We start from the raw sequence: 26,905 nt of genomic DNA on the forward strand, positions 1-26,905 counted from the left end.
TTTTTAACTTATTTGAAATGCTATTAATCCATTTGAATTGTTACTGTAGTTAACTTAGGCTACATAATGTAAACCAAACCTATGGGTATTAATGGGTTAAATGCCAAGTAATCCCTCCACTTAGTTAGGCGATAAACTCACTATTGAGCAACCGCCAGAGAAAGCTCTTAACCAGTTTTCTCGTCTGCTCTGTTTATATTGGCAGTCGTGGTTTTGGAGTGAACCTCTTCACACTGCGGCTCGTCAGAGGGCGGCTCTTTGACTGCTCTTTATGCATCATTATAAAGGCTTAACTCCCTCCCTCTGCGCGCTGTCCCGCTCCTCCGTTGCGAGCCCTCAGTGTCTGGATCTGTGTTGTAGATAGATGGGCTAGATGCCACACGCCATTAGCCTACAGGCTGCACAGGTTGAAAGTTTGATATCGCTTTTTGGGGCTTGTTTCTCCTTTGCTTGGATACTACGGACTTAGGCATTGGATATGTGCACACAGGATGATGACAACCCCTTTCCTCCCCGTAGAAGTAAAATAAAATAGGCTTTCGCGCGCACTGGATTTACTCCTGTCGTTCCATATGAAGAAGTCAAAAGTAAGTGCTTATGTTATTTTATTTTATTTTTTACAATAAATAGTTTGCGTTGCAGCTTGACACAGGACAGTGGGACACGTTCCTGCTGTGAGTAGACAAACTTAACAAGACAGCCTTTAGATTTGGCACTAAAAAAAATCTTATAAGGTTTTGAATGCAGTTTTAGAAAAAGACACAAACTGGTTTATAATAAGTAACTAGATGTAAGTGACAGCAGGATCAACGCTGTTCGGTAACGCTTCCTTTTGTGTGCTGTAGCTTAAGTTCCGAGGTTCCTGTAGTGACAGTTGTTAAACCTGTTTCCCTTAACATAGCGTTTTTCCTGAAATGTAGGCTACCACCTGTCCTAAGTTTATGCAGCTTGTCCCACATCCACGTCTTCCTATTTCGCTCCTAATGCTTCTCCTATATTTAAGTTCATATTGACGGCGCCAGTCTTGCATTCCACTTCTGAGAACGGTTTGGACTTTGACCCTTGCGTAACTGTCTCTTAGTTTTTATTATTAAAATGAATACATTTGTAGCCTACAGGAGGACTCACTTTAGAACTCTTTACCTGCAGAACCCGTAACGCCGAGGTGCTTGTCTTTCCATAAGGACATGATCTCTTAAGCCACAATTAGCTTGTAAATTAAACTGTATGTAATCAGTTATAATGTGAGGTCAGAGTGTCAGTCACTGCTGCAAGAAACTGATAATTATCCATCCAAAGAATTTAACTACCTTCTCATTCAACGCCTGTCCACCGGTTCAGACAGGGTGTTCGTCAGTCTACTTTACAGCCAGAGCAGTGACTGTCAGCCTGTGCGCTGCACGCCCAGCTTAGGCTCTGTGACTGCAAGCCCTGGCACCATAATCTGTGGCTTCTGACATGGCTGACCCAAAAATGTACAAATTGACGACAAAAGCCTTCTTCTTATTATTATTTTTTTAGCAAAGAAAGAAATTAAGCACACATGTGCGTTCTAACAGCAGCTGTCATGTGGTGGAGGTATAGCCTACATGACAGGTTTGATCCTCCATCTATACCAGCAGGTGATCACCCTAAGGCAACTAAGGAGATTACTATTAAACAGAAACACCTTTTTTTATTTTATTTTAAACATATTAATATTGATAAGACCGTGTGTGTGTGTGTGTGTGTGTGTGTGTGCATGCATCTGGGAACAAAAGTCTTTGAAGTTGCATCCCTGCTGCTGTTAATCATATTCTGAGCAGGATTTCCTTTGTGCTTTTTTAATGAAGTTAAACAGTAAGTTGTGCTGTGTGCCTGGCTGCATTAATAAACACCTTTCATCTTTTATTTACCGTCCTTGCCACAGCTCCTGGTGCTTTCCACTGTCACATAATCACATGTAGAAAACGTGTATATTATATAGTCATTTATAGTAGTACTATCTTGTGTTTGAAATAAGTTATAACCAGGAATAAAATGGCTTAGATCCACCCTGATGAAGGCGATTGTTCACCAGACTCTATAAATGAAGACAAGACTTCTTAGACTATGGCACTCAAGGAGTGTGTGCTACTGAGAGTGGGAGATAATGTCTCCACCTTCACACCTTTACAGAACATTTTACACCAGTAGGGGGCGCTAATTTTTCTGAAGCATGTACACTGTGTCGCCCAGGTCTGTGGGACACATGCCTGCAGCCCCTCTTTGTCCTAAACAGAAACACAGATATTTGAAAGTTATCTGTGTTCATTTCTCTGTGCTGATTTGCAGCTCATGGTTGTTGACTGGCTGAGCTATTTGCCCAGGTGACACACCAGGTGAGGAGCTGGAGTTTTAAGTACTTGGGTAATTAGGACATACTCATGGTCCAGCTGGAGGAGACAAGCTCTAGCAAGGGCTGTAAATCCACAGGCCAATTGCTCACATAATGTAGCCTCAGTTTACTTCTGTTTTATTGTTGTGGACTCTGACCTCCTGTGGACCAACATGCAACATCAGAATCCCCTAAATAAACTTTAAACATTTTTGATGGAAATATGTATAGATTCAGATTTTAAAAGATGCCAGTAGGTGCAGACCAGAAGGCAAAGCCTGAAAAGAAATGACAGACCACTCTGCATCAGTAGATTTACGTCACATGTTCCAGAAAGCAAACAAGAGGTAGGCGTTGTCACGAGGAGAGTGATGATGTGTCAGAATTACACTCTCTAGTTCACAGCTGAATTAATTTTTTAGTCATGTAATCTCTCAGTAATCTCTCAGGTTAATGATTTGTTTTAGTAGTTTAATAATGAGATCTCATTTACAGAAGGAAAGGAAACACAAAACATTATATTAGAGCCACAATGCTGTGTGGTGTAAACTCATTCATTGCAGGGCGAGGATGGCGTTGCTGCTGTTGTAAATAATTAGCTCTTAAGTGCATCTTCCAATTCAAAAGTCAAATCAAAACATTGTTTGATTGTGCGTTCCCGGGTTTATAGCCAGTAAATTTCCCTTGAATGCCGGCAGTTACTAACCTTCTCTCATTGTCAACAGATCCGCGTCAGTGATGAAAGCTCATTTGTCAATGCGGCATGTCAAACAGACCTTATGAGTCATGTTTTAATCACAGCTCATGCCTGGCTGCACACCTTTCTACAAGTTATTCACTTTATGTTAAAGATCCATTAGATCCATTAGTGCTACATTTGTGTCAGCTTTAACTATAAGTGACTTTTAATGTTCCATTAATGTTCCAAATAATCCACTTAAATTTGGATTCAGAATTTAAGTTCCAAATTTTGCAGCCCATAAAATTTCAACAGTAAATTAAATTCAAATTAGATGTGTTATACATAAATAGATGTCATACACATTTCTCTGTAATTAGCTCGGCATATAAATCCACTGAAAATCTTGTAATTTAGACTTCTAGGTAAAGTCCTGTGGGTTTGAAGTGTATTCATAAGAAGGATTAACCAGCCCATTAGTGCTGGTGCCTACCTTATGATAATTGACCAACCAAAGGTTGTATGAGGTTGAAGAGGTTCAGTCCCATTGATATCCAAGGTCACATGTTATTGGTAAAACTAAAGTAATTCAGTTTGGGTCTGTGATTTGATCTCTTCCATGCTGGGAAGTCTGAATACTTATTGATCTTTATAACTATAACAGTTTCATATTATTTTATAGTACACTGGAATATTCTAAAGATTGAAGTTCAGAATCACCAAAACTAAACACAAAAAAACAACAACCCACGGTCTCTCATGAAGGGAAAAACAGTGATGTTTTATATGACAAACTGCTGTACAGTTCAGCACTGTGATAGAAAACAAAATAATAGCTTCAGCATCTTTTGTACACAAAGCTTGTTTTTGTTCTCATGCGGCATTCAGATTAAACGCAAATTTAATTCACGCAACGCTCTCCTCGCGGGGGTTTTATCGCTGGACATCGCTGGAGTGTTCACGCACAACGCGATAACGCGAATAAACACAACTCGCCATTACTACAGCTGTATGAACCCAAAGTAAATAAACGGATCAAACTGATGCCGAAATAACTACAATATGATGCAGATTTGTTAAAACATATGAATTCATGCTTTGTCAGGTCTGTCAGCAAGACAGCAGGACAAAAACCTCTAAAATGTTTGTTTTCTGAGTGGAGTTCGGATCGATCAGGGCTATGCTATGCGAACTTGGTCACAGTAAAGTACAACGATAGCTGGAATAAAATTACATACATGTTGAAATATGAAGTAGTGCCAAACGACGCTAACAACACTGGAACAGGATGTGCACGGAATCTAGCTACTGAGAAGCTCAAGTGAAGATAAATCAATGTCTGTCATTTCTTTTCTCGCTTTGCGCCGCCTGACAGGAAATCGCAGCTCTACGTGTCTTTGCATTGACTTTGTATGTAAACTCACCGCCCACGAAAACTCGCTTCGCTTTTGGTCTGAAAGCACCATTAGATTAAGACTCTCGACTCATTTCCACCATCGAGGTACAAACAGCAAGAACTCAACACTTGAAAAATATAAAAAAGCATTTTTGTTTTGACACTGCAAACTGCCAGATCCATAGTTGTGCAGCAGTGTGTGTTATGAAATTGAAAAGGAAATTATTACGTCCCACCTCAGTTAGATACTGAAGAAAGACAATTTGTCAGGGATGTTTACAGGGTTGCAGTATGGTTAAGCTGACACTGAAACCACCTCGGTGAGTGGTCTCTCTGTGATGCTATATTGTGTCTTATATGTTTTAGCGTTGTTTTAAATTTTATTTAAAAACACACCAAATCATAGAAAATACAATCTACCAAACTCATGTTTATCTAAAGTATTTTGTAGAACATAATTTGATCTAAATCTTTGTTAAGTCACAGTCTTAAATGTTGTCTTTCCCCTTCATGCATGCAGAATTCATAAAAGTAACAAAATTGCATGGTTTGAGTTACAGGATTTTCTTCTGTCACAGAGCCAGGGCCTTGTGTCTGAGCATTTGATGTCTTATTTCGCAGCAACAGTGTGCTACCTCAGATCCCATCTGCCCGAAATTATAGTTATAGGACTATGTTTCCAGTCTAACTGTAATCCCGTCTGAGGGGGCATGTCTTTGGGTGAGGTATTTTGCAGGAAATCTGCAGTCTGCAGGTATCCTTACTTTAGCTCTGGTTGATGGTTCTGTAGTCTTTCGAACATAAAGACCACCAAGTACCCATCTTGAAGTCATCCTCTGAAATGTGTGTGTTTGTCTTTGTACGAGTGAGTGGTAGAGGCTTTAGAATATACCCAGAATATACCCAGAAACCCAGCCAGGGGACAGAAAACACACTTAAGATTTTTTAAAACAATTATCTCTATGCTGAGGTCTATCTGTCAGTTAAGAATTCCTGCAGGCCTTATCAACCTGATGTGCAAGCTTGAAATGACCGGTTGGATTTCTTTGAATGTTTGCTAGGTCTGGGTTTGGGCTTGTCCCTGTACAAAAGGCATAGTCAGTGAGTGTCATGTGAATGCGAAAATCAGCGGGGAAATTCCAGTCACAAGGATATTTTACACGACCGGAGCTACGCTGATGGGTTTGTTCTGTTGGATGGCAGAAAATGTGAACAGAACCAAAGTGATACATTTGCCAGAGTCAATTACCAGCACTTCACATGGCAAGCTCTCTTTGATCTCCTCTGACTTTAAAGATTATGTCTCATATCGCTCCCTATTTACTACTTAGTATGCTATCTTAATCTTAAACTTATATATTACATTTTATGGACCAGACCATTAATCGATTTGTTGTAAAAAAAAAATAATAATAATTAAATAATTAAAATTATTGTTTGCTGCTGCCCTAGCCAACAAAGTTTCTCCTTAATTCTGAGTTTGCCACTGCTGCTCTGGAGAACATAAAAAATAAACACTTTACTGCACAGCTGTTCTATGTCAGGTCCAATTTATTGCACTTGCTTGATCTGTATATGTTATGTCTCTCTTATTTCTTTGAATTAAAAAGAAGTGCTTCTCTTAAAGGGAATTTGATTGACTCACTGAGAGTGCAGCCACTAATATTAGAAACCGGACAACCACTTCAGCAGGTGCATCAAGGGTTTATTTAAATTTTCTCATCTGCGGTATTGTCCTGTGGAACAAAACAGAATATAAAAATTGTATTTTGTGGTTTCTGCTTTGGCCAAGAGACACAAGGGCTTACTGTGACCCAACTTTTGACCCACAGCGCTTGTTTGTTATGAACATCTCTCCTTCTTTTACCTCTGAGAATATTGCTCTGCTATGAGTTGGGCAAATTCCCCCACAATCTTAATCTTGCAAAACCAAGGAAAGTTAAACAAGTCTGTTTTTGTTGGTCCCTGAAAAGCTGACATTAAAGGGAATAGAAGATTTCGCACATGGCATATTTTTTTCAGGGAGCTGTGGATGTAACCCTCACACTGTTTCTGGATTTAAACACTCTTTTGGTCATGCAAGGCTACAGTAGATTGTAATGTCTGGATACAATGTTACATTAAAAGACATGGCAAATCTGATTACCCAATCTAATATCACCCTAGAGGCTTAATTATATTTACTTAAAAGATTATTTAGTGTGTTTATGTGGTGTTTCATCTGCTCTGTGAAAGGTTTCCATTGATTTGGTTTCACTACTTTGCAGAAGCAGCAAAGAGTAAGTGCCTGGTGAAGACATCTAAAGCAAATTGCAATGTGACATAATTTCAGTTGCTCACTCATTGTGTTGTGGTTGTGCTATACACGTGTATACAGGCTCTTTTAAGTGCCTATTGTCTGTGTGATTGACTTAAACTCACTTGGGTGACTTTGCGCTTGCATAAATATCCAGAGGTTCCTAATCCATGTGGGACCTGGATATTTGTGCAAGCACAAAGTCATCTAAAGCAGTGAGCTATCCCAGTGTATATCTGACTCAGAGCAGTTGCTGCTGGAGGGTTAGGGTTAGGGTTTGATTTGTCTAATGTTCGTAGAAATCTTCATGCCCAATGTGCATACGCTTGCAAAGAAATTTCATTTTCCACATGATCAGTTCTTCCTCGAGCTAGGATGAGAAGCCATGGAGGATAATTGATATAGAATTTAGGAATTGTGTTAGTCGCCTCTGCTGTTCAAAAAACAAACGACACATTGTTTTAAGCTTGAAATTATGTGCAGTCAACTAACCCTAACCTTGAGGTTTTAAGGGCTGTTAAAAAAAGCTTTATGATATTGACAAGAATTTGACATGTTATTTCCCTAACAGTGGCAACAAGAAATCTCAATATCTGTTTTTTTTTTTTTTTTTACAAAACTAGATTTAAACCCTGATGCTCACTTTACAGTACACAATTATTTTGTCTGTACGTAAAAGTTACTGAGGTTCAATACCCAGCCGAGCTTCAGAATATTTCCTTCTGTACAATTCATTGTGCAACAGATACCAAAAGTTAGCTTATAACTGAATCTTATAGTGTGAAGGAAGTTTGTTATTTTGTCTGTGGCACATTCATTTCCTTCTTCTTTTACCCCATCTCAGTCATGGTTGCATTCATTACCAAAAAAAAGTTACACTTGGCAGAAAGGTGTTTCACTTGCCTCTAAACATCAGCAACATTGTTGTCAGGCCTTGTGTGTTCAAACCAGACAGAGCAGAATTGGATTTGAATAGAAATGTAGCTGAGCTGTGGGGGAGAACTTGTGAAGGTATAAACTTGGCACGACACGTGTAAGGGAATCTGATAAAAAGCACAGTTGTGCAACTCAGCTTTCTTCCTTGTTGTCCTAACTAAATTCCCCTCCTTCAGTTAGCGCATATTATCAAGATCAGTCTTGTTATTTGTTGACATAGTTAAGTGTTGCACTGTAAGGGAGTCATAAAATAACGCTTTTCCTTTCCAAGAAAAATAACAGAGAGCATACAGTCATCAAATGCATTTCATCCCCATCCTCCCCCTTTAAAATTTACCCTCAGTAGTGAGATCAGATATCCTGCTGTGAACTGGATGACTTGATTACAATGAAAGCATCAGTAGTTCAAGTCAACACATCCTCTAAAGAGGCAACAGTTTATTTGGGTAAATTATGTTCACTCACGAGTTTCATACAAATGAAAGAAAATTTCACAGTGAAAAGTGATGTTCAGTAAGTAGACATAGTGAAGGAATTAACTTTTAAATCACACACTTGGACTCTCAGAACAGACAGAGTGATGTGATTAAGCCATTGCTCCATCCCAAACAAAACATGTCTGGAGAATTTCTGCTATGTCCCTGAAAATAGCACCTCTGGATTGTTTTCCTCCCTGCATCCATTGTTTCCTTAGCTACATTTTTATTTGTGTTTTCACCATTAAAACCTCTAATCCTCTCCAGCTTACGGGTACTTTGATAATATTTGATTTAAAGATTGAAACATTTGGTACCCTCTAATCTTTGAAACCCATTGTTTAACACAACGGGTGTTCTCTCTAATTTCCACCAAAGCAAGGGTGAGGTCTGGTCTTATAGACTTTTGAAATGTTTGGTTATTTCCTGTTTTTCTCAGCAACATATGTTTAGTCACACACACAGTTGTTTTCATGTCGTATTAAATGAGCCATTTCTCTGTTGTTAACAGTGCCTCACTTAAAATGTATCATTAGCTATAGCTACGTGTGGCAGCTTGCATGTTATTGTGAGCACCATTGCAATTAAGTGGTTTAATTGAAATCAGCCAAGGTCTCTGCCTCTGTCCATCCAGATGTTGGTTATATTAATTTCTTCAGACCTGCATAACTTTACTCAGACAGCAGTGGAGGCCATATTTTTGTGTGACATAATTTTCATACATTGCCCATCGGACTTGCTCGTTATATTGCTTCTGAAATTAATATCTTTATTTTGCATTTATCTTTTAATAAAGCATTCCTTGATGTCTCAGACTCAGTTTTTATTTATCTATCTACCCTTCAAGCATTTAGTGTCTTGCAAGTACAGATGCACGAAAAAAAATATCTGTAATCCTAAGAGGATCGGACATCAGCTACATCCACATTAAATACAGTTTCTTGGTCAATGAAAAAGACAGCGATGGTTTTGAATCAGTACTCAGTACTCAGAGTTTATGTATCAGGTTCGAGAAAATAATGGTTATTGTGCCCCTATTTGCAAATGGCTGTCAAGTTGAATTGTGGGACACATTCCTCTAAACCCTTATAATCATGTAAATAGTGGTTGTTGTCTTGAGCCATGTATGGTAATGACAGACACTTCATTATTTTGTATAAGAAGCTTTAACTGGTTTGTCAGTCTAAAAGATCTTAAGTGACTGTGTTATGTTTTTGGAAAACAAAATAATCACCTTCTTCCAGAGAAAATACTGAAGTGTGAAATAGTCATGCACACTTTGCCAAGAACCACCCAAGACTTGTCAAACTTCTTACGCTTCTGCACAACCAGTTTGACTCTTTTCCATAAAGTGCATTTTGTCAGTGCCAGCAGCTGTAAGTGCACCTCAGCAGAAAGCAGTGCAGCAGACCAAATCTTCTCAGATACTAATTAGATTTACACATGATGTAAGCTCTTGTTGAAGCTAAATGCTTGACGCATATCCAGTGTTTTTTGTCCAGGCTTTGTAATTTGAGCCTCTTTGTTGTACTTTGATGGTTTGATGGTCTTAAAGTACATTTGACAAGTCATATTATCATGCATAATCAAGGTAATGGATGTGATGATAACTGCAATCTAGCTTGTAGTAATGTTGGATTCATTGCAGGCTAAACACAAGCCTAAAAAAAAATTTTTCTGTGCATTAAATTTGATGTTAAAATTGACATGTGAATGTGAGGTGGCCTGTGTCAATTTTTTTACAGTGTGGAGTGGCAGAGAAAACAGTCAGTAAACAACATGAAGCAGTAAAAAATGTTGGCAACGTGTATTGATATAAACAACGTCACAAACAACAAATATTGTAAACATTTCAATAAGCTGGGATACATAGTGGCTGCGAACAGAGTGGGAATGCTACATACTGAAGGTCTGTCTTCCAGTGCACAATGCAAAGTAGCTGTTAAAGCAAAGAACTGTGTGCAAAACTAAACCTCTGAATGAAGCATTCATATGAAACCCTTTGTTAACCTTAGCCTGGATCAACTCTAGAACATCTGGACAATAGCAACAATAGCAGTGTGGTATTTTCTGTGCACAGCCTTTTTCATCTGTCCTGTTTTAATCATCATTATTAAACATGGGAACGAATATCACATGGCAAAATTCAAAACAATGATGTAGGCAAAAGATTAGGATAAAATATCCATCTCTCTGACAAAACAGGCTGCATGTTGTTATTATGGACTAATGTCATGTAAGGTCCTGCATTCTGCTTTTATGAGATTATGTGGTACAGAGGGCCACAAGGCCGGCGATCTGGAGAGCCTGTTCAGCTAATGATGCCTCGGGTGGTGGTGGAAAATGAGATGGGGATAATAATCCTCAGCTTCAGTAAGGGAGAACAGGCTCGCAGGCCTCGAGAGCAGTAATGCTCCTGACAATGACGGACAAGAGGGCTTTAGTTTGGATGGTTGCACCTTACTGTTTGATTTGATATCAGTGGGTTCTGTGGTAAGAATAAAAGTGGTTGATTTGCTTTATTAAGGACACAGCGACGGCATTATTTTCAGTGTTCTAGATAGTAATGGGGACCATTTCAAACATGGGAAATAATTTAATTCCCTGTCAGTGCAGCTGTGACTTGAGTCTCATAAAGTTACTCTAAGAGTGTCAGAGAAACATTCAGATGCTTTTCTCACGGAAGCCTTGTTTATTGATATGTTTGGCCCACACTGTGTTGGGAGTCCATGAGCATTTTTGGAACTTGTAGGGACACGATCTAAAAACTCGTTTGTTTTTACACCGGTATTAGTTACGAGATGTCTTCTTATCTACTTCCTTGTGGCAATAAGACAGTTTATGATAAGAAAAGAATTGTTGTTCCATTTTGCATCTTGGTTTTATCAAAGTATGTTCTTCTACGGACTGCATCACAGGACATTATGATAATGTTGTAAGTAATATTTGACGATGGTTTCAAAAAATACATGTATTACAGTAATAACAAGCAAAATTTTGATATTCTGTAAGAACTAAGATTATACAATTATGGTAGTAAAATTAAAATACATTAGTTACAAATGTCCATTGTTGTTGAATGCAATGATTGAGCAATCAAACGTCCAAACGCAGAGGACAGACATGATATTTCTGACGTGACCTTTTACAAGACGTAAATTTTCTTGTAGCACCGTGGCCACAGATTAAAACACTAGGGGTATTTTGTATGTTTTCCTTTATTTTTGAATCCCATGCATGGGATTCATACCTGGAAGGAACCCATTATAAGCATAGTTGCACTTTAAGCATATCTAATATAACGTGCAAACATTATAGTTTTTATATGACGTAGTAATCCTCCAAATCCTGTGATTCTAGATAAAATTGACACTAACACACCAAGATTTTGCTTCACTTTCAGTATGATCACACTTTCAACTTTAAATGAGAATCAGCAGTAGCTTCAAAAACTAACAGCTGCTTACTTCATTACAGAACCAATCAGTAATGTTGCTGATGACAGCATGGTGGTATTTGAGCATGAGAACGTGATGTTTTATATTGTAGAAGTATTTTAAACTCCAACAGAAGCATTCTAGACAGATCAATACTATGATAGCCAAGAAGCTAAGGAGGTGCTGAGTCAGCAGAAGTTTTCATATGAATTCATTGATGCTATGTCAGCTCTGGACCTGGTGTGTAAAAATTATATAAGATAAACAAATTATAATAATACTGCCATTTGACAACCATTTTTTGGTTATAACCTTTAGTCATCATCAATTACATAATATCATTTTACTGACTTTTAATAAAATGTTATGGTTTACACTTTCTGGGACAAAACGACGAAGTGAACATATCACCTGTGACTTCATCCTTTGGTTTCTGGACTCTTTTGGAACCATAAGTGACCTTATTTTGAAGAGAGGGTGGAGCGGGTGAGGGATACGCATTACTACCGATTGCTACACCTGACAGGTGGTCTCGGCAGCAAATTGTCAATCACAAGCTAGCCCCACCCTAAAGCATACTCTGTTTTTTTATCTATTTTGCTCTGGGACCATAATTTACAAAATGAATGTCATGCTGTATTTAAGAAGAATTACAACTAGCGATTAAGACCATAAACTCATTAGGAAAGTGTTAGTTGAGGTAATAAATCAAGTGAGAGTTCATTTTGTCATAGACTTCTATACAATCTGATTTTCTTCACACCATATGAAGTCACACCTTGCTGGCCATTAGAAATCATGCAGGCTTAAGACACTTCTGCATTGGCTTTACTTTTCAGACCCAGAGGTTCCATTTTGGTCTAAACGCAGAAATGTAAGATCTGGACCACCATCAAAATCTAAACAGCTATTGCTTTTGCCTTGTTCCCCAAGGCCCATCTGTCCACCAAGTTTTATGAAAATCTGTTTGCAAGTGATTTAGAAAGCTTTTCACAACTTGTCAGCACCAAGACCTCCAGTGGATTTGAACCTCACGCTCCTCTAACATTAGTAATTTTCTGCTGGGTTGTTTCATGGGCTGTGAATCTGTCTCATAAAGACCAGACGAATGGTGGCCAATATCACTGTCATCACTCACACATCACATCCTGCTGGGTATACTACTACGTCTACTTGGCCCTAGACTACTTACTCTCCCAAAAAAAGCCACAGGGATGGCCATAGGTTTAAAGACAAATAGTAAATTACAGTGAATGGCAACTATGAGCTCTACCAGCTACAGCTGCTCTGCTGTCAGAATGAAGACTGCATATGAACGCACGTGTAGAGAGAAACATCCTTGATGTTCTGTAATTGTTTGCATGTGGCATTGTTGAACATTTTTTTTCAAACTGAAATTGACTGGCAAAGAAGATAGATGTCTGGCAATGTGGGACCAATATGTTTAATGTCATAGCAAGCGAGTCTAATTTGGGAGTGGCAGTGCTCACAACATAGACCAGGCTTTCTGAGTGACAGCTCTGCCTTCCTGGTTTCTGCTGGCTAGTTGAGACTTTCTGCACTGGATTCTGTTCAAATCAAGCTGGTATTTTCTTCTTCTTCTTTTTTTATGAATTTGATTCTGAATGTTTTTCATCCCATCTAGAAAATAAATAATTTAATTTGCTGTCTGTTATTTGTTTGACATGAAGGCATTAGTGGCCACCACCTACTGAATCATCCTTTAAACAAACTTTGCAGGGACAAAACAGGGTAGTGGCTGCTAAAGTGTTGAGTGAAATTCCCATTCATTGAAACCAGATTCAGTTAAAGTGTTTATAAAGCTTTAAAATAAACTGTCAGCCTTGGTGATTTGTTGCAACTTGAAGCAAATTTTAAGAAGGTAGACTATCTTGTGGCCTTTTTACAGCTAAAGTCGCATACTAGTGAAACACATCAGCCTAATTTATTAGTGCAAATTTTTGACTGTATTCTCAACGACCTCTTGCGGTTGTGATGGTTCACAATTTTTGAAAAACCTGTTTTATTGACTGAGCCTATTGTAAAGCACAGACTTTTGTCTTTTGAGCAGTATTTGCCATTTTATGATATGCGTTATGACTTAGCAAAAGGCATTTTAAGATAAAAACAAGACTCACCCAGTCTGTTGCAGAGAATATTATGCCATTTACGGCTCAAAAACTGACATCCATAGAAAAGGTTGGTCTCATCTTGAATATCTTCTTGAGCATCTGTAGATTAACTCCATACCCCAAAAAACATTCTCCCGTTCATTCCACTCACTCTTATCATACACACTGAACACACACAGTGCCCTTTACTTCCTGTTTCTCACCCACATGCCCACCTAGTGGAGATCTGTACTCTACTTAGTGCACTTTTCTAGATAATTTTGAAGCAACGAAGAGTCTTGCACATCACTACGCATTAGTGCAGAACAGACAAAAACAGTATACTTGTTTATCATTCCTTCAGTTCAGTTGTGGAACGCCATTGCAGACAGAGATAATGTCAAGAGTATTTGAAGGGGTTTCATATTACATAGGAGCTGTCAGTTGAGAAATCAGTTGAGATTGTTTGTGACTATTTTGATTTTGTGCATTCCGGGCATTATTTCCTTTAATTCTTTAAAAATAGAGATTTTTGGGGGGCAAACATTTTGCTTGCTGAATCACTTCTAACATAGCTATTTGCAAAAGCCCTGATATGTACTCCAGTTGTATCTAGGTTGTCAATAAATACATTCACTGTTATAATGTACAATGTGGTTCATGACATGCAGAGGTTGAGGTGTAACTGATGAATTACAACACGTCCCACACATTTGTCTACACATTGTCACTTGCTAATCTCTCCTAGAACATTACTTGTTTATCGTCCCTGTCTGCCGTTTGAAGACGATTAGTTTTGGTGAGCAGTAGAAGCTAGATGGAATTGAATTATATCCCATCTGCCCTATGCATGACGCTTTTCCTTCAGCCTTTCCTGCTGTCAATAGATCATTGTTCCATTCTCTTCCTGTTGTGTTCTGTTTGACAAATACATAGTAACAGGCGGAACGTGGGTGGCAGACTCTGCCTTGAAGATTTGAAAATGACTGATCTACCCAAAGTGGCAAGGAAATATAGATGATAAAAGTTTAAATGCGTGCAATTGTGAATGAAAAGCCACAAGTTTCTGCAAAAGAGCAAGCATAGCAGTCAAACCCTTGATTAAATAAACTGTGCCTAAAGATTAACCATGGCTCAGCTCATTACGAACTTTTCATCCCTCTCACTGTGCCCCATTTGTTAAACACTAGAGCGAATTGCATGTCCATTGTGTAATATGTCCAGATTGGCTAAGAGAGGATCATATAAAAAGGTAAAGGTAAAAATAAAGATAAAATACCTAAAGGGAGAGACAGATCACAAGCTTGCAACTATAAGAAAAATATTTTTACAACACCAGGTAGTTCCCCTTTTGCTAAAGGCATCTTAAAGTTGGAGTTTCCCTGTACACAAAAGTTATGATCAGTTACATTCAGTTCTCCTCACTGAAAGGCATTATGTCTACCCTTTTGGTCTAATAAACATGCTGAGTGCCAACTGAAATTCACGGTTCCTATTACTGGTGATTTGCTCATTTACCATATAATGACCTGACAACAGCAACATGGCAAAAAAGGTGTCATGGATACTGCCCTCACTAAGACGTCTATTTGATGAGTTGTTGACAAATCACTACATGTACGTTCACTGAGAAATGCTGTTGATGCAATGCAATGCAGGGTTTCTGTTTGGAATGGGTAACGGAACAAAATGTATCATATTACTGGACGCTGCACATCCAGATCTTGACAACCAGATTATGATAATATCTTCTGTCGTTTTAATTAAATCTAACTGTCAGAAAAAGTTGCACCTCAGCTTTACCCAACGTAAGCACAATGATATTTGATAGTTTTGGATCGCTTTCTGCATGACACAAGAACATCAACTGTCTATCTTTTTCACTGCTCTAAAAGTCGGTTGAGAGCGAGCTACATGGCAGCAACTAAAGACAGCTCACTGGTGGTTTGAAAAATGCTGGTCTGTCCAATTAAAACAGGATGAAAGCTGCTAGTTTGTCAATTTCAAGCAGCATTTGAATTTCATTCAAATGTCAAGTGTTAGATTTGCATTTTCATTCATTCACTCACTTATTAACTCAGTTCATTTATCTCTAGCGCTCCTTAGATGTGTAGCAATGTGATTACACCTAACCAAAAAAGGAGCCAAGACTACTTTACCCAAACCAACTAACAATTTATTAAGGAAGACAAGACATGAATCTGAGAGTCTGTCCAAAACCAAGACAATGGTGATAATTCACTCACCAATTTTTGGCAATACTGGTGTGATATCTGTGACACTACAGTGGTATGTCTTCATCTGAAATAATGAGCCAATGAACACAGTAATCTACTCAACATATTTTATTGCCAACTACACCTATAAGTTGCTGTAAAATCACCGTAAATTATTGTATAAATATATAAAGTATTGCTGGCATACATAACAGAAAAGGCTGCTTTGTGCATATAATGTCAGTCTGTAAATGTAATCAGTGGTTTGGGGAGGCTAATAGCTTTTACTAACCTGTTGGGGAGTTGCAGTGTTACCTTCAAAATCTGCTATTTCCTATTGTTTCTGAGATTTACCTAATGCAGAGAAAGTGGTTACAGTATGTTCAATATGTACAATAGTCATAGACTGGATGATACTCTTATGTCATATGTTGATATTATAGTTATTATATGTAGAAGATGTGACTAATTGTCGAAACGTCTTGTATTTGCCTCTTTTGACCTGCAGATTTGGATATGGGTCTGTGTCCATTTACTGCTGTTCACACTTGGGGTACATTCAAGTAAATTTGACGTCAACCCAGTGACAGATGACATCTTAAGACTCTCTATTTTGGTAAGGCCAATACTGTAATTTTACTAAGTTTTACTGTAACTTAAAAAATGTTAAGCTCCAATCTACTTATGGGTATTGTATTCATGTGGGAGGATTACTTTACTACACAATGAGTAACTATCAAACCTCAAAATACAGTTCATTACACAGGCTAAAACATTCAGCTAAATTGAATATCTAATGTGACATATATCTTATTATATTTAATCTACAAAATACAGCATGGACCTATGTGCCTTATATGTGAAGCATAATTATTTGAATATATAAATATTTATATATATAATATATATAAATATTTCCATGGATATGCACAGTACAAATATAGGAGCAAGGAAATACATAAAACTCAAAATTTGCTCAGAGAGAGCATTTTTCAAGTGAGACATGGTTACCAGTCTGGGCAGGCAGATGTATGGTTTCCTTACCTCATTTTCATTCCTATCAGGTCAAAATCATGGCAGCCACTACTGAACCAAAACTGCTTTATTAGCTAATTAGATACCAAAGGCTTATCTATGAAGTTCAAAAAGTGGGGCAGCTCAAAAAATTCTCATCAGCAAAGAGGGAAATTCAACATAATAATAGGACCCCCCCAAGAAAACAGATACCAAAAAAGAATGGAAGGGAAACTTGCTGTGCATTTGATTCACCAAATAAAGTGTTTTTACTGTATTGTCTAAGAATTAAGTGACTTTTTGTTAACATACAACGCAATTAACTTAAAGGTATATTTGGATTAGGTCATTGTGTGTTTGCAGTTTTTTATTTTATTTAAGTTGATATGCAGTATTATTGCTGCTTTATTGAGTTGAATGATTTCTCTGCAATTTAATGTGTTTGTACTTTTTTTTTTCTTTTAACAGAAACAAAATATTCCTAAAGATTACAAAATTCCTCTACAATACATTCCAAAAGAAGAGGTAAGATATTATGGTATCCACACACAGTGGTTGCCTTTTCCTTAGCTACACCTTCATACCAAACTTTGGCTGACCTTATTACTAGTGTACAGTGTAAATATTGTCTCATCTGCCAAGTTCGGTCTTAACTGTGAAAGTAATATTTGAAGGGGAGGATTATAAGACTTTGGTGGCTGTACACTCTATTGAGAGCTTTGTTGTTGACATCTTGATCAATCTGATCAGAGCACTATGTACTTAATTGTCATACAGTACTTGCTTTTGCTCTTTTTATGTCCTATTTCTGCTCTTTTTCTTCTAGGGAGGGATGTGTTGGGTAAAATTAAATGTCTACTACTTGGAGACAAGTTTAGAACGTTTAGCTGAGAAGTTTGGAAACATTTCATCCAACAATAAAGATATTAGCATATTCATCCAAATGATCCAAGAGCTGCGGATCAACATGAAGTCTCTGGTAAGTTCATATTGTGGTTGCACTATAAACCTACTAAATTTGTCCCATAACAGATGGAAAACAGTCATCATCACTATTAAGAACAAAAATAAATGTGTGATCTGTGTCTTTATTCATAATGAACATGTCCATTGTTGTTACTAAATATATGTTTGAAGTGATAGTTTTCCATCCTTGATTTATACAAAATTCAGAAAATGACATCCTTTAAATTGTGTTCGAATTACAAAACAACTACCTGGTATCCAGTTCCTCATACTGCATACCAGCGCTGCTGGGCGGGACAGGATTTAAATTTTTACAAAACAATGGCAGAATATCCGGAATTATACCTGTAACATCTTCATGTAGGCTAATTCAAGAACTCGTGTTACTGATGTAGCCATTAAAGGGAAACATGAATTTCTTTGAACTGTGTTTTTGTCTTTGCAGGACCTGGTCATGTTAGAATTTGATTGCCACTACAGGGAAGAAAGGTGGCAGACAGAGCGATACTTTGACTTCATAAAAGACTTCCTTATAGCAGCACAGAATAAGGAAGATTCAGATGACTGTGATCCTCCTCCTTGTGCAACCACACCATACCCAGTAACAACAGAAGAAAATATAAATGGTAAATATTTATTTTACGTGGTATTTATATGTGGCCTGCAGAGTTAGTATTTTGGCACATCGGTGGCACTTCATTGACATTACATGACAAAGACAAATGCCTACAATTTGAGCTATGAAGTGACATCAATAAACTGCAGTAGGTTTATATATCTCTTGGTATATATCTGGGTAGGAAAGCACTTTACCATAGCGCTGAACCCTTTAGTCGACCTATCGATTAATTTAAGAATAAAATGTTAATAAAATGTATTTAACAGTTTTACAAATCAAGTTTTTCTGTTGTAGATCAATGTAAACTGAGTATCTCCGGGTTTTGCACTGTTGGTTAGAAAAAACAGCCTATATACCTTGGGCTCTGGAAATTGCTATGATTTTTTTAAAATTTGAAAATAATTGATAATGAAAAATAGTCATTAGTTGCTGTCCTACTGCTCATTGCTGCTGTGTTTATGGCTTATGGCTTTAAATGGATTTTTGTGCAAAGCTGGAGGCAGAGCCTGGGAGAGCATAATTGTTACAGGTGTGACTATTAACTGCAGGTAAAAAGGGGAAGTGAGTCCACGGCCTCTTTTAGAATCAGCTGCAGATTATTTCCGTTGCCTAAGTATTTCACTATGTTTGGCAGGCTTTACTCTGCCTATTGCTGTCCTTTTCCAACTTTACTATAAAACCTGCCAGATGTGATTTATAGCTGGTTGGTTCTTGCCAGATCAGCTGTAAACTAGGTAGAAGTTTATTTTCTTTGAGTTAGGAACATAGATGATGTGAATCTTCCCTGAAGTGACAACATTGGCTAAGAAGAACATGTGGACAAAAGCCACACAAAACAAACAAAAATGAGACACAGCTGTGATTTCTGCCTCTTGTTGTGGTTTGATGTAAACTGTCTGAACTGACATATTTCAGGTGTTAACCCAAGAACAGTGATTTGAATTGGTTAAATTATAACATCTCCGCAACAAACTGTACATAGACCAATTATGTTCATCCCATCTAATGTGTGATGCTTTAAGCCACAGGATACAACAAATAATATAATATAACAATAAAATAACAAGACTGGCAAAAGATCTGACAGTCATTGCAGCTATCTCCGCATGAAGCTGATGTTTTTAAGTCTGTTTGGATATCACACTCTGAGTTTGTCTCTTCATGGGGCACTGAAAGGCTAATACTCAACACCAGCATTTTATTTGGCAAACAAAGTGCAACTACAGGGTGTCGATAAGTGGGATGGAGCCCCATTTTGTGAAGAACATATGTATTTCTTCATATGAATAATGATTTCACTGCTCAGAATGTCTGTTAGTCACTGAGTTTCATTTCACAGTTCAGATCAATTTGGAAGAAACTGGCCCATGATTCTGTAAGGAGGAAGATAAGATCGCCTGAATGGCTGCCAACCAGACATTCTATGTGGGATTTGTGAGGAATATATTTGTGGGATATGTTTTTTTTTTAAACCTTAGATAAGCCTTAGAACATCTTATCAACATTTTTGTCAAATGTTTATGGACTGTTTCTGAAGAAAAGTAGCTCCAATAAAAAATGTTTACATCCGTAACCAGAGTAACTAAAACATTTTTGTGGTGAGACACATGACTGTTTTATGACTTGGGTTAACCAACCCTTTAGGTGCTTGAAGTGCTTTATTGTAGAAAGTTGGCAGTGTAGGTCACATGTCCCATACGCATGAGCCAGTCTACAGATTCAAATGCAACATTCCAGTTACAGGTTCACGTCTGCTTGTTAAAACCCATGCCACCCGCTTTGGACTACTGTAAACCGGCTCTATTTAGGACAGATCTCTTGGGGCCATTCCAAGAAGCTTTTAATCCAGGAACCATTATTTCTTCACAAGAACTTTGCAAGAAAAAAACTCAAAACAGTCTCAGTGCTTAGACGGCCCATTGAAACATGGCTGAGTCACAGGACTGAGGGAAGATGTCCCCAGGTAGTGCATGTGAAAAGGAAGAAAAGGTCCGAAACCTGATTGTATACGTGTTGATTACAGAGCAATCTTCCAATCTTCCCAAGCGCTTGGCTTTTCTTTGCCAGAGTGGTCGGATCAGATCTTTTTTGTGTGTGTGTGTGTGAGGGGTGGTAAAAAAGGCAGTGCTGAGTTGACGTTTTAGCACCTGACAATGAAATGTTTTCATCATACGGCACTAACACACCACCCTTTTCCCCCTTTTCAGCCATCCTCTCATTTTTGCTTGTCGCCTCTCATAAACCCAAACTCACCAACCCATCTCTTTTTTGCTTTTCCCCAGAATCAACAACATCCACCACTGCAGACTGTGCAACAGGCTGCAAACCAAGTAAGTTTGCAATTCTCCAAATTCCTGAGAAAACAAGTGTCAATGACAAGGTTACTAAACCAGCCGTTTTTGCTGGCTGCATTTTTTTTTGCCACATTCTAGAACATCCTCTGACCTGCTGTCACTTGATTAATGACACTCTGCAGGGCAAATTGCTCATCACATCTTGTGTCTCATGTCTCATCAGTCATGTTGTTTTAACAGATATATAATAATGCCATTTTCTGTAACTATTTGTATAGAAACATACACAATAACACTGAGTAAGTGTTTAATGAATTGTGATTTAACATAAAAAACACCATCCTGTAAACTGGTGAGTGAGTTTCCTATTGGCTCATACAGTAGCTTAGCTGTGCACACTCACATACAAAATAACTGATAAGAGACATCATTCATCATTTTTGGCTGTCTTATTATAACAACATGGTAATAAAATACAACTTTACTTCACCTGACATGTGTTTTGCATATTGTTACTTCTCTTGTTTGACCTTCACTATGTGGAATGATGTTAGTGCAGTTTGACACTAGAAGGCTGTTTTCACATTCATCTGCTAAAGGGAGAGTTCAAGTTAAATTTGAGTTTAGGACTTGTATGTATCAGCCTGATTTTGTGACATCGCAACTAATTTAGGAGCCAATCATGGCAGCAGTTGACTTCTTGTGTCCAGCAGATACACTTTTAAAGTATGTGCCTTTTAAACCTTTTTACTGGGTCATTTAACTTTTGATTGAAAAACATTTCAGAAAAAAAAAATTAAGTTAATTAAGTGTTTAATTTAATTATTTATGTTTTAAGATATGTCTGGAAGGGATTTTTAAGGCTAATCTGGAATAGCTTGTTGTAAAGTCTGTGGTTTACTCTGATATTTACAATGAACAGTTGAAGGTGGCTTATCATTATATTGCATTTTTGCCACTTCTCAAAGTCATCTGTTAATTGTACATCATGAAAAGCTTATAATAAATATATGTAAGTTGATAATAAATCAAAGAAACACTAAGTGTTAAAAAAAAGCAACTTGTTGGTATTGTCTTTAATGTCCATTATAGTCCATGAGTTACAGAGTAACATATAATAGTAAAGGTCTCCTGAATCACGATTTTTTATGTTAGGATGTGGAGGGGGAAAATCATGTTTGTATTGTTTTGTTTTTTGTCTCAGATTCTGAACTGAGGTTGACTGAGGTGGTGGAGCGAAGCCTTCTCTCTTTACTGTTCATACCCCTCCTAGCCCTCGTATTCCTGCTTGTGTGGAAGGTGAGCTGACCTTTGACCCCTGTTAAACTTCCTGAGGCCCTCCGGAGATAAGGTTTTTTATGTGGTCTATTTTATTGCCTGGAGATGCCGCTTTGAAAGATGGAATTTATTACAACTGGCGACGGCTTTTCAACTTTCTGCAGATGCTGTGCAGACTGTGTAGATCTGAGCTGTGGTGATTTCCACTGAAACTAACAACTTTGGCATGCAAAATGATTTCCTACCCGAAACAGGTTCGATCACGGAGGAACGAGGAGGATCTTCAACAGAATCCTGGAGAAGATGTACTCTTCACAGGAACAGAAGGGAATGCACCTCCACTAGATGCTGAAATATCAGAAAAGTAAGCTTTTTTCTTTCATGATTCGATTTCAGTGCCAAATTGCAATGGAACAGGAAGCTATTCCCCTCTATGTAACTCACTGCCTCTTCACACGGTGAATTAATTACTTGCTCCATACCAAATGGGTGCAGACAGTGGTAGAGGCTCTGATTTTATTAATTGCTCATGTAGAGCTGCAAAGTTTAGATTAAGAAAAAAATATGTATTATTCATTGACAAATTTGTTTTGAGATATGAATGGTTTAGCCTCATTTGAAGGAGTTAAAAACTGCCACTCTGATAGCATTAACCAAAAAAAGCCACTAAAGTTTTTTGGAGCTTGACTCATGTCACGGACCAAAAGACAGGATATATCAGCCTGTACTGCTTCAATTTTGACCATCCTCTTTTATTCTGTCTCTTGTGAAGCCCTCAACTTATTGGAAGTACAATATTAAATCACAGTTGTACCCCTTTAAAGGGGGGCAACAGAAAATGTTTTCCCCTGGGGCTCCCCAGCAGGTTATGGTAGTTTTCTTCATTATTATGGCTTTGGCTGTTCAAATAGTAATAATATCCCTGTTTCTGTGTTACATGAATTCACAAACAAAACAATGATTTTCTCTTTTCTTTTCTCTCTGACTGCACTGATCACTCAGCTGTGTAGGAAGTGAAGTATAGTGTCTAATACTGTTTTTCTGTCCAATTACAGAAACAGTTGAACGTCATTGAAACAGTGTAATGCTTCTACCCTTCAATGTTCTTCAATGTAATTGGTGAGATTTTTTATACCACGTTAAATTATAGTGGTTAAATTATTATAGTGAAAAAACAAAATCTATGTTTAAAGTTTTTTGACACTGAGCTCTAAAACCTCTCCCTACTCTTTTCTCTCACAGGGCTCTACTCTTTTCTCTTGTTGGTGTCCAAACGTGATGAAAAACAAACATGAAGCGGAATAGTGAGATTTCAGAGGTAAAAGACCTGTTTTTGACTGCTCTCCAGATCCACGATGGCAGGTTCACAATTGCCATGATCAAGATTCTTCTGGTTAAACTACCATATGGATACTCTTGCCTTTCTTGTAAGACTGCGTTAACCCCATGCTTTTGGAAAAGACTGTGAGATTTTAGCAGAAAGCAAACCCCATACCACACCCTCACTGGATTCTCTGGCTCCTGCAAATCGTGATTCTGAACCTGCTGCATCATGAACTCTTTGGAGAAAACTTTGCTTCCCCCTCAGCATGTTCCTACAGTCTGACTGTGTTTTGGGGCCCACAAGTTCATCTTCAAAAAGCAAAGCAGAGAGTGACTGACACTGGTAATCTGTTGTGTGAACTGAGGCATGAATTACTACCTCTGGTGACACTCATGTTAACCACATCCTCAACTGCTCAACAGTTTCCTCCTTCCTCCTTAGTCTGGGGTTTCCCAAAGAATATAATGTTAAACAAGGTTTAGTTCCAAGGTGTAGTCATATTGTCTGGTTTAGGCATGTACCCATGGGGGTGTATGATGTATTTATTTATTGGTGGCGGCACTGAGCTGCTTCTGTTGATACAACTGAAATGTTTCAAGTGATCATTTAAGAGCACCTCTATTAATGGGTCACATTTAAAGAACAATCTGTATAGTAACACATTGTAAACCCAAAAAACACATTCCCGAACAAGTTACATTTCCTCGTATGATGTTATTGTTATTGTTGGTATATGACGCGGGTGATTTAGGTTTGTGTGAATGGATTACATAGAGGAAAAACATACAGTATACAAATATGCTGCTTTGACTAACTTACATTTAGACCATTGAAATCTGCAATAACTTTCTGCTAACAAGTATCAGGGATGACTTCTGCGGATCCAGGATTTTTTTTTTTAATAAGGTGAATTCAGAACATAGGTGTCAGACACATGTAAGAGAACAATGGGCCTCCCATAGTAAATGTTAGCTCAACAATGCCTTTATTATTTTTTTTACTTATCTCACCTTTATGCTTGCAAGGCAAAAACGGTTACAGAAGAGATTTATGATGGCCATTCCTCTTTGAAAGTAAAAGAAACTCCCACAATTTGTAAAAGGAGAAACACAGTTTGTAAAGACAAAAAATGATTTTATGAAATACACAAATGATATATAATATAAAATAATGTAAAACATTTAATTCAAGCTATCAATTCTTGACTGTTTACTCAACTACCAATATACTAGCAAAGTAAACCCATTAGCTTAGACTGTTCACTCACATGGTTCTGTTCTGTTCTTACTGACTTTGCCTTTGTCCAGTATAAGGCATGTGCTTGCATAATAAAACTCGTTACAGACAATCTGACAAAGCTAGTTAGCATTTATCAAGATTGACATTCTTATGAAATGCTGAAGGATGATACCACTGTTTATGAAATTTACAGATATGCACGTTAGTTATTTTCACAATCCACAAAGCTGGTCACATGGGAATACCATGCAGACCTAAATATCAATTTTGCCTTAATGTTGCGCCATAATACACTGTCAAAGAAAGTGTACTGTCATCTTCTTCACATACTGAACTGTCGCACAATGGTATAACTTTCAAAAAGCATTTTTAAAGAAGCATGGTGAGTTTTAGAGTTGTTTTTCTCCGTTAGATAGAGATGTGAAGGGCAGGAAATCATTTACTGCAAGTCAAATCCACATAGTACCCTGCCTCCTTCCTATTGATCTGATAAGTTAGGAGCTGGAGGGGCTCCCTGTCTCAGTCATAACAGATATTATCAGCTCTAAGGAGTAAAGCAACATGTTTAAAAACATAACAGGGCTTGACTCCCACAAGGCCTTGCCCAAACGCAAAGTAAAGTGAATCAATAATGGATTTTAGGTATTAAGATAATTATTAAGATTATTAATGACAATCAGTAAAGAGGTAGGAGTGTGAACGGGGCACGCTGGCTGTGACCTTTCCCATCAGGCCGCCCTACTGCAAATAGCTGACAATGATAAAGTGGCAGGACACTAACATCCGTTTCTGTATCTAGTTTGAGTATTTTTATCATGTTTGTGGTCTTACATTGTACCATGTCCATTCTTGGTGTTGTGCCTTGTTTGATTAGTGTGATTGACTCTGTGTGTAAATGTCAAAAGCCTGTCTATGTTTCTGTGTGGTAGCAGAAAGTGGAGAGATCATGACAGAGGAGATTAGTTTAATTTGACCACAATAAGCCAGCAGATATGAATGCTAATTTCTCTCTCTTTTTATCTGAACTCAAAATCATGATAGCAGTAGTAGATAGTAGAGGTAGTTGGCTTGACCTGTGCCCAGTTATGATTCGGACGGTTTTCTGTAAAAGGGTGCTTCAGTATGTGAAAACTTGGCAGAATAAACTGCAGTGGTTGTGACATTTCTGTCCATGCATTACATTTTAGCCTTTGTAACCTTTAGCAAACAGTTCATCTGGTAACTGCTTGTTTCTTGTGTATACGGGACTATATGTTGGGAATTTTTCTTCTAGGAGACGAGATTATATTGTGCAAAACTGAATCTGTGTTTGAAAAAAAGTATACCACATTGGTGTTCATATAGTTCAGAGCAACAGTACCTTTCAGCATCAATAGCTGGAATTCTTTGGTGTGGTAAAGTATTGTTTGTTGTGTTGAACTGCAAGATAATTTTATTCATTCAAAAATGCATTTTTGAAGAGTACTACCTGTGCCGCATTCTCTACGTCAGTTTAACTGATTCTGTGTTAGAGACAGCATACCACATTGGTGTTCATATAGTCCACAGCAACTGTATTTTTAGCAGGAATATCTGAAATTACTGGTGGTGTAGAGTACTATTATTTGGAAGCTTTTAGCCAGTTATTTCTACTTAAAAATGCATTTTTGAATGATATTGGAGCATACTATCTATGGCAGTTTGGACCTGAGACTTTCTCTTCGATCATCTTTAGGTTTCGCTTCTCTACATGATGACTATTACGTGCAGTGCCCAGTATTCTGACAGAGACACAGGCTAGTCTAGCCACAAAAAACAAACAAGGTATATTATGTCAAAAGTTGCTTTTTATACATAGTCTATGAATATCATGAGCTGCAACAGGTCTAAGCTGTGAACAAATACAAAACACGGTCTCCCATTTTCCTGTCTTTGCGAGAGCCTCAAACAGTCAGTATGTCTGATGCATGGAAGCCAGAAACCGAGCAATTTCATGCATTAGTCTAGAGAATGACTGCCCTTAAATGCTGTTCCTATGTGGGTTGTTGTGTGGTCTGAGAGTGAGCAGAGCTGCATCCTGAACAGTGCTTTTGGGCTCAAGTTATCCAATCCATCCCACTTCAGTGGGTGAATCAAATGGCTCTAGGCAGGAAAAAAGTCTGGGTGCCAAAAAGCAAATGTAATTATTGCCTGGTTGGTATTCTGGGTGAAAACTCTACTGTATTCTGTATTTTTGTATTTAAAGAAACATATATGAGATATGAATAAAGTACACGTATCCAAATGTTA

General features: G+C 37.8%; 1 protein-coding gene across 1 annotated transcript; it reads left to right on the forward strand.

The window, feature by feature from the left end:
* The first annotated feature begins 231 nt into the window (after nucleotides 1-231).
* On the forward strand, nucleotides 232-26,905 carry kitlga (kit ligand a). Its single transcript, XM_038706236.1, has 10 exons — nucleotides 232-587; nucleotides 16,412-16,519; nucleotides 17,386-17,442; nucleotides 17,744-17,896; nucleotides 18,329-18,509; nucleotides 20,785-20,832; nucleotides 22,001-22,095; nucleotides 22,329-22,438; nucleotides 23,130-23,193; nucleotides 23,317-26,905. The coding sequence occupies exons 1-9, from the start codon at nucleotides 573-575 to the stop codon at nucleotides 23,137-23,139; spliced, it is 777 nt and encodes a 258-aa protein (XP_038562164.1). The 5' UTR covers nucleotides 232-572; the 3' UTR covers nucleotides 23,140-23,193; nucleotides 23,317-26,905.

The sequence above is a fragment of the Micropterus salmoides genome, unplaced genomic scaffold (genome assembly GCF_014851395.1).
Source record: "Micropterus salmoides isolate LMB-PRFRI ecotype aquatic unplaced genomic scaffold, ASM1485139v1 Ms_hic_scaffold_8, whole genome shotgun sequence".
NCBI lineage: Eukaryota > Metazoa > Chordata > Actinopteri > Centrarchiformes > Centrarchidae > Micropterus > Micropterus salmoides.